Source organism: Anabrus simplex, chromosome 2, assembly GCF_040414725.1.
Source record: "Anabrus simplex isolate iqAnaSimp1 chromosome 2, ASM4041472v1, whole genome shotgun sequence".
NCBI classification, from domain to species: Eukaryota; Metazoa; Arthropoda; class Insecta; order Orthoptera; family Tettigoniidae; genus Anabrus; species Anabrus simplex.
Window position 1 is genome coordinate 92,509,429 of NC_090266.1, and position 15,374 is coordinate 92,524,802.

Here is a 15,374-nt window from a genome sequence, read left to right on the forward strand (position 1 = left end):
CTACACAATCGATAGTCGCATTTCTTTTCGATTATTCTTCATACTATAGCTTTTCTTTGCATTTCCTGACAACATGTTTACAAAGTTTGAAGAGCCATGCAAGATGGCAGCGCTCAAGGATCGCACGTGTTTAGACAGGGATGAAATTATTCGCGTATTGTATACTGATACAGGCTCCGAATGTCGAAGTGATGCTGAATATTTAGAGTTCGATGATGAAATACATTCTAACGGAAATGTTTCAAGTGATGATGAGTAGATTAGCCTTATCTTCAAGGTGTGGAACTCACGTGGCGCAGAACGAGTCTCATAATTGTGTTACGGGTGTAAATATTCTAAATATTGTAAATAATATTAGTGTTTTCTGACAAATGGGTTATGGACAATAGTAAACCTAGGCTAGAGGATTTTGAACGTGCTCCTGGTATAAAGGTATGGCCTAATGAACCTGGAAAGTAGGACAAGTATCAGTACTTAAGTTTGTGAGGACTTTTTCATTATGTAGCTGAGCAGACAAACTTATACTATGAGCAGAATTCACATTCTCATAACGTATCCCGTAAAACCTAAAGTGGAAAAATGTCCCTAACAGGGAAATTAAAAAATTGCTTTGTGTATATTGATAGGGCAGGTGAAGAAACCGTATCTGAAAGATTACTGGCCAACCGATCCCCTAATAGAAAACCCCATATTTCGGAAAACTATGAGCCGAAATAGATTTAAGCAAATAATTACCTAACTGCATTTCAACTACTAATCAGGAATGCCTCCAGAATAAAACACAGTAGTCCTTCAAAGGCTAGTGAAGTTCTGGCAGTTTATTTGAATGCACGCACTCCAGTTTGGAGGTAGTTAGAAAGTGGCCGGGAACAGGGCTGTGCATGGGGTGAAGGGCACCCGGTCCGCAATGTGTTAAGAATATGGGTTTATTGACATTCTAGTCAAAAGGCTATGCGACAGTTGAATCTGTGAAAGGAAACCAGAAGCATGGTGTTAATTGTGTGAAAAATCGTAATATAATGTTTAAGTGGAAATTATGTACACTTACCATTTGACAATGGTTACAATTGTTACGTTTGAGCTAAATGTTATTGACGACTGTTGACTTCTTACTACGAGTGTTATAGCAGTACGTTTGTGTTGGAGGGGGATCTGTTTGTGAAGGCGTGACTATGGGCTTGTTTGTAGTACTTGGAAGGGAGCTGCTATTGGTGGGGGAGAAAGAGGAAAGTGTATTGCTGCCCGTATTATAACGGTGAGATGCCGTTGGAGGGAGCGATATTAGAGTGGGTGTGGCTATGGGTCTATTGGTTGCATTTGAATTAGAGGTACTGGCAGGGAGGGGAAGGGAGGGGAGTGTATTAGTTGTAGAGGTGGGAGTGCTTATTGATTTGAGGTTGAAAATTTTTAAGAATATATTGGTGAGGGGAATTGATTCTTGTAATAGAAATAAAATCTGTTCGTACAAGGGGCTTTTTTTTTAATCAATAATGTTGTTTAAGTTCTGTTCTTTGTTAAAATGTTGGTCGAGGAAAATGAATAAATTTTCGTATTCTGTCATGAGTCTACTTTTTTTTTTACTCTTTTGAGGATATGAAGGTCTTGTTCTATTGTAGTGAATTTATGTCCTGTGTCCATGTCATGTCATGTGCCAACTACGATTTGAATCGTCATTTTCGTCTTTGTCTAATTGTAACCGCTGGTCGGTCAACATAACATAGCCTTCTAATGTCAATATTGCAAATACTTTCACCAATTGTAAACTCCTCACTTATTGCAATATCTTTAAAACCAACATTGTACAAGTATTTTACTATATGTTAATTTTAGTTCAAGTCTCTCAAAGGCTTTTTAAAAATTTGTTTTATTATATTTATATGTAAATCAGGAGCCTGATTTTATTTCAAGGTTAAGGCAATAGCTAATGATGCCTATATACAAGGCGAAACATGTACCATTTTAGTTAACATGTCAATGTAAATCAACAAAGGCAAGACGTATTGTATTGATTAGGTGGTCAAATTAATAAATTAACTTATTTTTATTATTCCAATGTTTTTGTGAGCCATCAAATATCCAGGAGGACATGGAGACACTCATAGTCACGTTCAAGGGTAATGGTTACAGTAATGTGCAGATTCATAGAGTCCTGCATCCCAAAGGGACAACCAAGCAAATCTCACAGAAGGAAGAAGTGAAGGGAACTGCCTACCTGCCTTACATTCACAACACCACAGATCAAACTGCCAAGGTCCTCGGTAAACGCAACATAAAACCAGTGTTTGACACCATCACTAAAATTGCTCACAGTCTAGGTAAAACCAAGGACAAACTGTGACCACTTTTACATCCTGGGGTATACAAAATTCCCTATACTTGCAGCAAGGTATGCATTGCAGAGGCTTACAATAATTGAAAATCATCCACCTTTTTGATACTTTTTATTTGCTTTTTAGCATATTAATTAATTATAAACAGTACATGTTTCGTTCTTATTTGAGAACATCTTCAGCTGTTGCTTAGCTTAGGTGAATTACTGAGTTTTTATGTACATTATTTTTCAGGTACCTTGTTCCTCTTAAAAACTATTGAATTGAAAATTGAAATTGAATTGAAATTAAATTAAAACTATGTGGTGGTTAAATGGGTGAAATGAGATGGGATGGATACATACTGTAGTTAGCCCACTTAAAAACTATTTATATTCATTTGAATAGTTGTTGTTAAAAAGTTTCAAACTCTGGTACACTAAAATGGTTCCGCTTGTCTTCCTGTTAAAAAGTTTTTGTTAAAATGTATGACTCCTTGTCACTGTTCTAAATATTGTTGAATGTTCACTTCTTTCTCTCCTTTCAAGTTGGCTGTGTTTGTTTTGAGCTTACTTAATGTATCTTAAATTGAGTATAATGCAGAACCTTGAAGCTGATTGCCGTTTGTTAATTATAAAGGGAGCTTCGTCACAATTTCTGAAATGAAATCAGAAAAATAGGGATTTGCTTTTATGATGAAAATGCGTGTCTTTAGAAGGTAACTTAGTGTATAAAATGGTTCCATACCTTACTGTTGTTAAAATCCAATCCTAATGTAATGTACTTAAAAACTCAGTAATTCATCGAAGCTAAGCAACAGCTGAAGATGTCCTCAAATAAGAACGAAACATGTACTGTTTATAATTAATTTGCTAAAAAGCAAATAAAAAGTATCAAAAAGGGGGATGATTTTCAATTATTGTAAGCCTCTGCGATTAGAATTTGATACGGAAAATGAAGCTGATTTCTTGCAAAGGTATGCATTGGCCAAACATGCCGGTCCATTGGTACCCGTATCAGGGAACATGAACGTAATATTCGTCACAACCAGCCAGAAAATCAGCAATAGGTGAACACGCCCTATCATCGGATTATGATGTGTTCCAAGGTGCTCAAGCTCTTACCCACACTATACAACAGGTCCAGGATTATATGGGAAGTGGTGGAAATATGTAGAAATCCTAACAATTTCAACAAGTAATACGTGGTTGCCAGCCATTAAGGATTTATGTAGGTAGTTCACTTCCTGCCCCTTCATTATTGTTATATCGGTATCAGCGTTTTCCAAATTCGTACGTTCCTCATCAGCAGGTGTGTCATTCCAGGCTTGGGTCAATGTCATACTTTCATAATGTGTGTACACCTGTTATGCGACTCTCTTTCAGACCGATTCTGATGGTGCCGTCAGCTTCTGCTTCGAATTCTAGCGCTGTACCGCGTACAGTGAGCCATCTGGTGATGAATGAACGTACCATTTCCACTTCTATTATTAAAGTCTAAATTCAAACTTCATTCTTGGAACAGTCTTCCTCATGAACAGTCAAGATTTTCTTCTGAAGATGCAGAGCAACGTTCTATGCGAAACATAAAGAATTTCACCTTATTTTCTTGATACGGCATAAGCCCAAAAAGCCTACATCACGTCTAAAAGTAAGGGATCTTGTGATATTGACACAATATTGGTGTTTTATCTCAAAAAGGGTACAAAAAATAGTACAAATTTCTTCATCAATTGCCATATCTTTCCCACTTTTGTAAAAGTCAATGAATATTAATTATAGAATTGGATAATATGTAGGTCCATAAAAATTGCTTTGATCAGTCTCACAAAGCTTTCAATCTGCAAAGAGAACTTTGAATGGGAAATATGAAGCATTGATATTTCCAAAGATAATACCCATGCGGTTTGGGTCACAAAGCTGTGAGCTTGCATTTGGGAGAGAGTGGGTTTGAACCCCACAATCAACCCTGAAGAAGGTTTTCCATAGCTTCCCATTTTCATGCCAGACAGTACCTTAATTAAGGCCATGGACACTTTCTTTCCAATCCTAGCCTTGTCCTAGACTCATCTTCCACATTATGACTTTACAACAGTACAATGAATAAACTGAATAAGATGCTAAGTTAACTTTTGGTAAACCAACAGCGTACGCTAATAACTGCAGAAACAAAATAGGATGTTTCAAAAGGATATGAAGTTGATGTCAATGTCTAAGCAACGTAAAACAGCCTTTTTGAAATAAAACACCAATTACAAGCAAGATCACTTCCTACTCTGCTCAGTACTATAAAGATTGCTACACACATGCTGGCACAGAACACTTAGAAAAAAATATATTCAAATTATAATAAACAAGTACCTACACGAACTTGTACCTTGTAACATTGACACTCCAAATATAATACTCAATCTGTAATAGAACACCAAGCCAGATCACTTCCTACTATACTCAATACTGTAATGACTGGTACACAGGTGTTGGCATAGAATTCTTATGGAAAAATATATTTGAATTATAATAAACAAGGTGGCTTATAATTACATGGTACTGGAAATCTAGCATTTGGACTTTAGAAAAAAATTACATTTACAAAGGTAACTGCTAAATGAAATGAAATACAAACCTGCCACTACCATCACCAAGCAGAGCATAAACTCCATCCTCCAATGAGACTTCACTGCTTGAATCAGACCAATAAATTTCACCATCACGTCCAATGTCAAGACTATTTGGTATCTTAGGAGCCCTACCCTCAATAGTCTCATTAATAGATATGAGATTTTCAGCTGCACCTGAAATTCAAAAACAATAATAATTTCTACCACATTATGACTTTACAACAGTACAACGAATAAAATGAATAAGATGCAAGGTTAACTTTTGGTAAACCAACAGCCTATGCTAATAACTGGAGAAACAAAATAGGATGTTTCAAAAGGATATGAAGTCTTATAGCGCTCCTGTGTACTGTAATACCACTCGCTGTCCAGATCACAAAAGGAGTGTCTAAACTTCCGTATAAACCTGTAACTGCTGAAATAATGTAGTAATATTACTGCTTGTCATGGTACTCTGTCTCCATGGCAGTCTGAATTTGATGTATGAAGATTTCAAAATAAAAATATAGTCAGAAATTAGAATCAAATTCAGAAATAAATTATTTCAAAGCTAGTATCACAGCCACTTCTGGTCCTACCTCTCCCACCTGGGTGAAATCATTAAGAACAGATTCAAGCTATAATCTCCTAGGTTACCACATATTAAAGTTCTTTAATCTCCTATATGATTTTCTGTAAACCACTCACATTATATTAGTCCACCAACTAAGCTGAATGAAAACTACTCAGGAAGGAAATGCTCCACCTTGTCAAATGCTGTTGTCCCAGAATCTTCCATCAACCGGGCTCAATAGCTGTAGTCGCTTTAGTGTAGCCAGTATCCAGTATTCGGGAGATAGTAGGTTTGAACCCCACTGTCGGCAGCCCTGAAGATGGTTTTCCATGGTTTCCCATTTTCACACCAAGCAAATGCTGAGGCTGTACCTTAAGGCCACGGATGCTTCCTTCCCACTCCTAGCCCTTTCCTGTCCCATCATCAGGTGTCGGTGCAACGTAAAGCAACTTGCAAAAAATTATATATATCTTCCATCACAAAGTGAGCTCTTCATGAGACAGGTCAGGTGAATGCCAGAGAGGTGGCAGAACTTTGCAACGAGCTTTTACAGCTCGTGCAAATAGTGGAGAACACTCTAAACAAGATAAGCAGTAGTCCCAGCCTACAGATCTGGTATACCCCGCTCAGTCTGTCGCTAGCAGTGGATGTGTTGTATCGTCTTTGACAAAGCGCTCAGCTGATATTAACTCTGTACGAACACATTCAGAGTTGAAGATGCCACCGGTGCAAAGCAAGTTAAAAGGCATTTCTTTACAGTCAAACCCGTGAAGTGGTTGCTAATGTCTACCAATTTGAAAAAAGAAGCTGTGCTTGGTGCTCCATTGGAACTTAGGTCACCGGGCGAGTTGCCCATGCGGTTAGGGGCATGCAGCTATGAGCTTGCATCCGGGAGATAGTGGGTTTGAACCCCACTGTTGGCAGCCCTGAAAATGGTTTCCCGTGATTTCCCATTTTCACACCAGGCAAATGTTGGGGCTGTACCTTAAGGCCATGACCGTTTCCTTCCCGGTGCAAAGCCTTTCCTATCCCATCGTCGCCATAAGACCTATCTGTGACAGTGCGACGTAAAGCAAATAGCAAACTTAGATCCATACTGAAACGAGTGGCCGAAGTAACTGGCGCATCATTTACTTCCATCTGGAAAATGACAAATGAACTAGGAAGTGTTCAGGCAGGGGAATCCTAGTCATTTTCAACACCTCACAAGGAAAAGGCCCAGAAGATTTTGGAAGGCAATTTTAATGAAAAAGTTGTTTGCCTCGTGATAAATAATTTCTTCATTACAGATAAAAGGATACCCATTTTAAAGAAGATTCATGCAAAATTACAGATTTTAATCACTTTTGAAGGAAGTATAAACACACTCAGATTTTTTTTCTTTCTTTGCTTTACATCGCACCGGCACAGATATGTCTTTTGGCGACGATGGGATAGGAAAGGCCTAGGAATTGGAAGGAAGCGGCCGTGGCCTTAATTAAGGTTCAGCCCCGGCATTTGCCTGGTGTGAAAATGGGAAACCCCGGAAAACCATCTTCAGTGCTGCCGACAGTGGAGCTCGAACCCATTATCTCCCGATTACTAGATACTGGCCGCACTTAAGCGACTGCAGCTATCGAGCTCGGTTGAAAAATTTTTTGAGTTCTAGGATTTAGGTGGAAGAAGACAAGGAATAACCAAGAAGTACTCCAGGAACAAAGCAGTATAAGAACCAAACAAATTTCTTACTTAAGAAATATCGGAAAGTACAGGAATGAGTACTGTCCAATTGTCTATATGGTAAAGACTTACATTCACACCGGGCTGAGTGGCTCAGACGGTTCGATACTAGCTCAGTCCGGAGGTATTTGAAAGTGCTCAAATACGTCAGCCCCGTGTCGGTAGAACCGCAAGAAAAGACACATGGCCTACAGCTCCGTCGAAACTACGCACAGAAACAATTTTATCAGCGCACGAACCACACAATAACAAACATATTCTTTCGTCCCGATTAACAGAGTCGCTAGTGTGCACTAAACTGGCTTGTAGGACGATTGCCGTCCCGAATTCCCAGCTGTAAAGCACACAAGTTGCAGTAGTGAACGGGAAACACGATACACTTGCCAAATAAAGATGAGTGAAAATGAGATTGCATAAATTACACAAGTACATAGGAATTTATCCTAGGGGAAGATTATTGACCGTACAGGAGATAATATTGGTCAAAAATAGGAAGAAGTAAAAAATCGGAAAATCGGAAGAAGAGTTAAAAAACAGAAAGATTACGGGTAAATCGGAAAGAGTGGCAGGTATGCACATCACCACAAGGGTGGAGTGACAATTCACTGCAGGGCCTGTTTAAACCTGGTTCGAAAGGAAACAGAATGATCATCCATGCCGACGGGGAGGATGGTTTTGTACTGCGTGCCTACGTAAGATTTAAATCTGGCCAGAAAAAGGGGGATTATCACATTAATATGACTTTACACATTATCAAAAACGGCTCAGGGAGAGATTAATACCTAATACTGTCCTCATTATAGAAAATACCCCTTACCACAACAAGCAGCTAACACGCACGCTCACATCAAACTCTGCATGGAGAGAAATGATGTCCTGGTTAAATGGAAAGGGACAGGTTGAGACCCCCATTATTTTCATTAATAAAAATGAACAAACCAGCCCAGTGCACTTATAAAATAGACAGTATTTTAGCTGAACATGGTCATACTGTATTAAGTCTTCCTCCATACCACCCAGAATTGAATCTTACTGAGCGGATATGGGCAAGAGTTAATAATAATGTTATTTGCTTTACGTCCCACTAACTACTCTTTTACGGTTTTCGGAGACGCCGAGGTGCCAGAATTTTGTCCCGCAGGAGTTCTTTTACGTGTCAGTAAATCTACCAACACGAGGCTGACGTATTTGAGCACCTTCAAATACCACCGGACTGAGCCAGGATCGAACCTGCCAAGTTGGGGTCAGAAGGCCAGCGCCTCAACTGTCCGAGCCACTCAGCCCGGCAGGGCAAGAGTTAAGAATGGGATTTCTGAACATAATGCGACATTCAGAATGGACACATTATTACAATTTACGGATGAACAAATTACTTCCATTACAAAAAAGAGGACTGAAAGAAATGTTGCAAGCATGTAATGAAAATTGTAGAACAGTACGTTTCAAGTGAAGGTTTACTGAACCATGCTCAGGGGATGATCATAAATGTCAGAAGTGACATGGACCCTAATAGTGGCAGTGATTGAAGCAAGATGGTGTTAAAGTGTCATACCAGAAATGCCAACAATCAGACACTTTTTTTTCCTGTTAGTATCGAGTTAACTTACCGCAATTTCCGCAAGAACTTTGAAGGAGTCACAACCCAAACGAGTGGACACTATTTTTAGATTCGTCTAAGAAGGACGCATGTATGTTTGTCATATTAAGAAAGGCTTAAACACTTTCCTTGTGAAGAATACGTTGGTATCACAGAATATCTGACGCCACAGAAAAGTGCTGCTGAGACCGATGTCGTTATAACAAATTTCTACTGTATTTTCACTCAAGGCCAACTGGATGAGTAATGATAAAATTAAAATCAAGACTGCTTCAAATTTCGAGATAAAGGCTAAGTAGTAGGGACCCCTTATTTTCACTAATGGGTTTTTCATGAATTCTTATATATTGTAAGGTAGAAGCAATTGATTTTCACCATGTTGGTTATTCCTGTCCTATTGACTTATCTTCAAATTTCTATAAAACACTTTCCCGCCTTGTCAATACTTTACATATTATATTATACCTGATTCCCCCATACACGTTTCGAGAGCCAATTACTCTCTTCCTCAGTGATGCCAAAACATCAATAATCTTTGGACTTGGTACATTGTTAGAGATATATTTATCAACACACCAATTATATATAAAAATCTTGAAATTGTAAAATTATTTCTTTGTATTTAAACTTTTACTTACTTGCTATGTCAATTTATTACAGATTTTATGATAGAAATTTTCAAATCATAAATGGATATCTATGAAATAAGTCAACTATATGCTAAAATTTTCAATCTGCTCTGCTCTTTGAACTTTATTTTTTTTTAAATAACACCTATTAAGGAAAGGAGAAATTTTCAAGAAGAGAGCAGAAAATATTTTAAGTTCAACATTCTAACTGACTTAATAGGTGTTATTTATTTATTTTAAAAAATCTACTTCGAGTGTTGTTATTAAATGACAATGTAAATGTAAATTTAGACACAAAGAAACATTTTAGTTATTTTTAGATGTAAATAAGGACGCAAGTTCAAAGAGCAGAGCAGATTTAAAATTTTAGCATTTAATAGATACCTATTTATGATTTGAAAATTTCTATTTTAAAGTCTGTAATAAATTGACATAGTAAGTAAGTAAGTAAGTAAGTAAGTAAGTAAGTAAGTAAGTAAGTAAGTAAGTAAGTAAAAGTTGAAACACACAGAAATATTTTAACAATTTCAAGATTTTTATATATAATTGTTATGCTGATAAATATACCTGTAACAATGTACCAAGTCCAAAGATTATTGATGTTTTGGCACCGCTGAGGAAGAGAGTAATTGGTTCTCGAAACATGTACGGGAATTAGGTATTATAAAATATGTAAAGTATTGACAAGGTGGGAAAGTGTTTTATAGAAATTTGAGGTAGAAGCAATGTAAGTGTTTTTTAATGTCATCCCTGTATGATTTGCTAAATTTTTAGTCACGGCATTGCAAATTGTAGTAATTTTACCTTTTTCCATGACTTCTTACCTAACTCACAATTTCTTTGTGAATTTCTATGTACTTAAGCACTATATTTTGTGATTTTTAACAAATTTTGCAATGAAAACTGTTGCAGAACACAATCCACCAATCAACTGCACAGTAATAATTAGGGGGCATGATGTTGACTTAAAATTTCACTGAAAATTATCAATAAGATGCCCATAAATTTATGGGAAAATGCTATAAAAGAAGTAAAAAATGACTTTAAAATATTTGACTAAACTGAATTTTGGTGACTGCGTAACAATGGATTTACAAGACATTCATGTCCCTGTTCTATTCACTGCACAGCTACGGTACTGTTTTTCAGAAATAACTAATTTTCTTGTAAATGAGGGGCTTGGCCGTAAAACCTTTTAAGTGACATTTTTGAGAATTTGAGTTTTGCATGTAAAACATGTTATTTGGTATGAAGATTTAGATGCACTATTGAGTACACCAGAAATTCCACAGATGGCAGTGGAATGACATTTGCTATTTCCTGCTATGTGCAGTTCGTTTCAAGTAAAACATGTTTAGTGAAGATAAAATGGTGGAAAGTAGTGAACGCGTTGCTGGAAACTCTTCACCAAATGAAGGATACAATGAAAATCAGCAGTTGTTATTGGATGAAAATTAAGGACATGACAGTGATAAGGATCCAGATTATGTCTGTAGCTCATCCGATGGTACTGAAAGAACTGAAAGTGAAGTAGGAGAAGAGGTAAGCAAATCATACAAATACTATAACATTCATGAAGAACATTAACTAAATGCACTTGACAGATTTTTCTTGCATTACCTTGTTACTAATCTAAAATGTTAAATACTGCTCTTAACATGTTTTACTTCATAAATGCCAGTGTTTATTACCTGTTAATAGACACTTCAATTCTGAATATATTATTATTCTTGACATAGTAAACTTTTCACAAAGATAGAGACTGTTTTGCCACGCCAACGTGCAAATGGCTAGGACACGCCTCCATCATGACTACGGACACAGGATTGATTCCCGGCGATGGCAGAGTGGCAATATACTGTAGTGGGCACGGTCGGGAATTAGTAAGCATTTTATCTTGGTCCCTCCCTGCGTCTCCAATAATAATAATAATAATAATAATACAATGGAAACTGTTCTTTACTCATTTTTATTGTCTCCAGGGTTGGCTGAACAGAGAGAAGAGTAGGAAGAGAAAGAGGCAAAACCTTTCAGCATATTTCTAAAGAACGAAAGGTTCTGGGGAAATGTTACAAGAAATGCAGAGGCAAGGGTAATTTAGTGCCTAGGAGAACTATGGGACCAGATTGCCACTGTCCTAAAATATGCTTTGAACGAGTCCCAGAAAGTCATCGTCAAAAACTGTTTAATACCTTCTGGAATCTTCAAGGTCATGCATGATATTCAAAATTCTTACACAACAGGATGCCTTCGCACTCAAAATGTGTCATGCAAAACAAAGATACACTCAAAATTTGTGTACTCCATACAATATGGAGGTACTGATATTTGCATATGCAAGAAAGCATTTTTTTAATGCACGAGTCTCTCATCAAGTACAGGACACATTGAATACATAGTAAAAAAGTTAAAATGTGGTGATTTAAGTTCCGCTAATGACATGAGGGGAAAGCATTCATCTCGTATTCGTAAATATACTAAAGAAGATATTGAGCGAACGTCAAGAACTTTATTGACAAAATTCCATGCTACAAAAGTCATTACAGTAGAAGGGACAAGTATGATCACGAGTATATTAGCATGGAATACTCAACAGAATACCTCTATCAAGAATATCAGCAGTCATGTGTTACGCAGCATATTAATTTTGTATCTAGTTGTAAGTTTTGCAGAATTTTCAATGGGGAATACATCAGTTTTTCGAGTTCAAGATTTGATATATGTGCTATTTGTGACAAGTACAATATTTCTTTAAAAGAAGCACGCCATGTTCGTAATGAAAAAGAGATTACCTCTATTACCAGACTACAGGAGTTGCATCATAGGAAGGCACTTGCCGGACAGGATGCATTGAAAGAAGCTGTGGAACGTTCAAAGATCAACAGTGATATCTACGTGATAACATTTGATCTGCAGCAAGCCTTACCCACCCCAAAATTAACAACTGGGCCTTGCTTTTACAAGCGTAAACTTTGGTGCTACAACCTGAGTGTTCATAGCTGCAATCCTGAACAGAGATATTTCTTCCTGTGGGATGAATCAACACCAAAGCTTGGCGCTGATGGGATAGCTAGTGGGCTAAACAAACATTTTGAAGAGTACGACATCAAACGTGACGCGCTTGTTGCTGTATCAGACAACTGCTGCGGCCAGAACAAAAAATTGCAAAAAATTGAAACAGTTTAGCGACATGCCATTTGAGAAAAAGGCAGTTACTTGAGATTTGGACGTGCTCCAGTACTTTTCAATGCTGTTCTGTAGAAGCAGATCCATATTTATAGCCAAGGAAATGAATCTTTTAATTTCTGACACAGTCACATCAACCAATCTTTGCAGTCGAGAATATGGGCGTAAACTTCCCGAGTCCCTTTTATTTTGAATACGTTCCGTTTCAAAATGATAAGCTCCATGCTTCATATTAGCTCACAGCAGTATATTCCTCCAGGGCAACCAGGGCATGATTCATGGTATAAAGCAAGGACATTCCTGGACTCAGTCAATAGCTCATTCATAAACAGATTCCAAAGAGCAGTGGTAAAGAATAAATAGAAATATGCTAGCGGAGGACTGTTTCTTGGAGGGCAGTTGGGATACCTGGGTTCCTAACCTCGAACTGCTCTTCTACTTTCATTTCTGGTTCAGGTGGGTAGGCCCCTGTCCACTTAGGTTCAGTTTGCTCTACAACGTTATCATTACTCTCATTAGCATTAGGATATTCCCTAATTTCAGCTTTTTCATGCCCTAAATCATCGTTTAAATTATCAAAATCATCGTCATTTCCTTCTTCCAGAACAACATTACTATCTTCTTCACCTTCTAAATCTAATAAACAGTAACGAATTTCACTGCTTCCTGATAATTGACTCATTTTTGATCCAAATACCATGGAAACACAAGCTGGGCAACCACAACAAACATAACAAGATGACAGTCTGCAAAATGTTCTTTTCCTGCTCATATGCCAACCTTCTCCACGACTCTAAATTACTTTACCAATGTTTATAAACAGACTTTCCTCTTGAAAGTGATATATAATATCTGATCAATACACTGACAATAAAGGAGCTATCACGAGATTAGTAAGCGCTGACATAATGCGTCGCGATTGCGACTTTAGCGGTAGAGCTACATGGTAGTGGTGGGGACGGAGCAAGTAGAACTGTAGAGTAACTCGGTTCTTCAGGTTTACGTGACGTCGCAGCAGACCACCGATTCAACTCGAATACTCCGTATGGCGCTGCGGGTGCTTCAGTAAACCTTCCAGCCAGGCTACACTCGCAACACCACTGTATTGTTGTTTAGACTCCAGACTGAGACGTCTGTTCTATTTGTGTTTCTGTATACTACATATATCTTTGTTTAAAGTTTTTGTGCTATATTTCTACCGATATTTGTAATAAGAAAGAAGCAATAATGCCATGACAGTTTTCCCAAGCATAGCAGTATTTTACTAGCAGTCCAGGTAGAAAATCCGCTACTTGTAAAATTTGCAATCAAATCTATTGTATGGAGGAACGTTAAATTTATTATTATTATTATTAGAAAAGCGCATGAATGTGCATTACAAAGATCATTGACCGTTTTAGTCTTTGCTATAATCGCATAGAGATTTGTTGTTGTTTTTACATCTTGTGACGTGATACATGTCACAGAACTGATCACACAGTGAACATTCACATTTTTCATTTGGATCGTGATAAGACATATTTTTACATATTTTATGGTGGTACCCGTGTACTGCTAGTTTTATTATCACATGTCTTAGCTTCTGGTTGGCGTTTGTCCAATTTCGATCCAACATGGCATCTGTGCTGTAGAACTCTAGCGGAATTTCTTCTCTCTTCTTCCGCCTCTCCACTAGGTGTGCTTCTACATTCATTGTGGATGGCAGTGGTAGTTTTATCCTCAGTTCTTCAATAAGAAAGGGTTCCTGTGCTAGTTCGTATGTTAGGCGGGAACGCGTGTATTTTGAGATGCCCATTATGGTCTTTAGGAATTTTGCCGTAACTCCTTCTATGGTGGCCAGGTCTCTCTTTGTTAGTCTTTCCCATATCAAGTGGATTCCATAGGTGAGTATTGGTAGGATCATTGTGTCAAATAGGCGCATAGCTGTTTTTAAGGATAACTGCTGTAGATTGTTGATGTCGTACATGGCTTTCGTGGCTGCAACTGCTTTGTCTTTTATGTGTAGTCTGAACGTCCCAGTAGTCTGTAAGGTTATTTCCAGGTATTTGAATGAGTTTACTATTTCCACTTTGCCGTCTTCGTATTCTACGTTGTCGTTTGCTGCGTTTCGTCCGCCTTTCCGAAAGACCATCTGTTGAGGTTTTTTCCAGTTTATTTTCAGGCTGTTATTTCTTGCCCATTCAGCCAGCGCTGAGAAAGCGTGTTGGAGCTCTTCCCTCTTTGTTGACCCCAGGACCATGTCGTCTGCATATATGTAGACGTTAAATTTATGGAATCACATAAAACAGGCGCATTGTAAGGACATGGTACAAATATAGTTGCACATCATGAAAGTAATTCCATTCCTACGTATGGATGAGACAGTGCAGGAAAAAAAAATAGGTTGCATAGGAGTTTGGCTACTTTTGTATGCAAAGACATGCAGTCACTGAGGGTTGTAGAGGATAGAACCAGACCTGTAGCTTATATCCTTTCCAACTGAACAAAAAAGAACTAGGCCACCATAGCTCAATCGGTAGAGCTACCGACGTGAACTCGGGAGGTTGTGGGTTCGGATCCCAATGGTGTCCGGTTGGCCATTTTTTTTTCTGTACATATCTCTGACACGTACTAAATGTACGTAACACGACCTAATAGGTTGAAAGTCGATTACAATGCGGTCGTGAAATTTCAATATTCATTGACCCTTAAGTGAACTTGCTCTTGCTTACCTTAGCATACCTGCTACATTTGTGCCCGCATAGGAAGTGTTTTCATGTGC

At 37.9% G+C, this 15,374-nt stretch overlaps 1 protein-coding gene across 2 annotated transcripts in view; it reads right to left on the bottom strand.

Moving 5' to 3' along the window:
• LOC136863906 (adipocyte plasma membrane-associated protein Hemomucin) overlaps positions 1-15,374 on the bottom strand; it is a 163,299-nt gene that overhangs the window by 110,726 nt on the left and 37,199 nt on the right. For both annotated transcript variants that reach the window (XM_067140319.2, XM_067140318.2), the window contains exon 5: positions 4,935-5,103. In XM_067140319.2, coding sequence (XP_066996420.2) covers positions 4,935-5,103 — 169 coding nt within the window. The remainder of the gene's footprint in view (positions 1-4,934; positions 5,104-15,374) is intronic.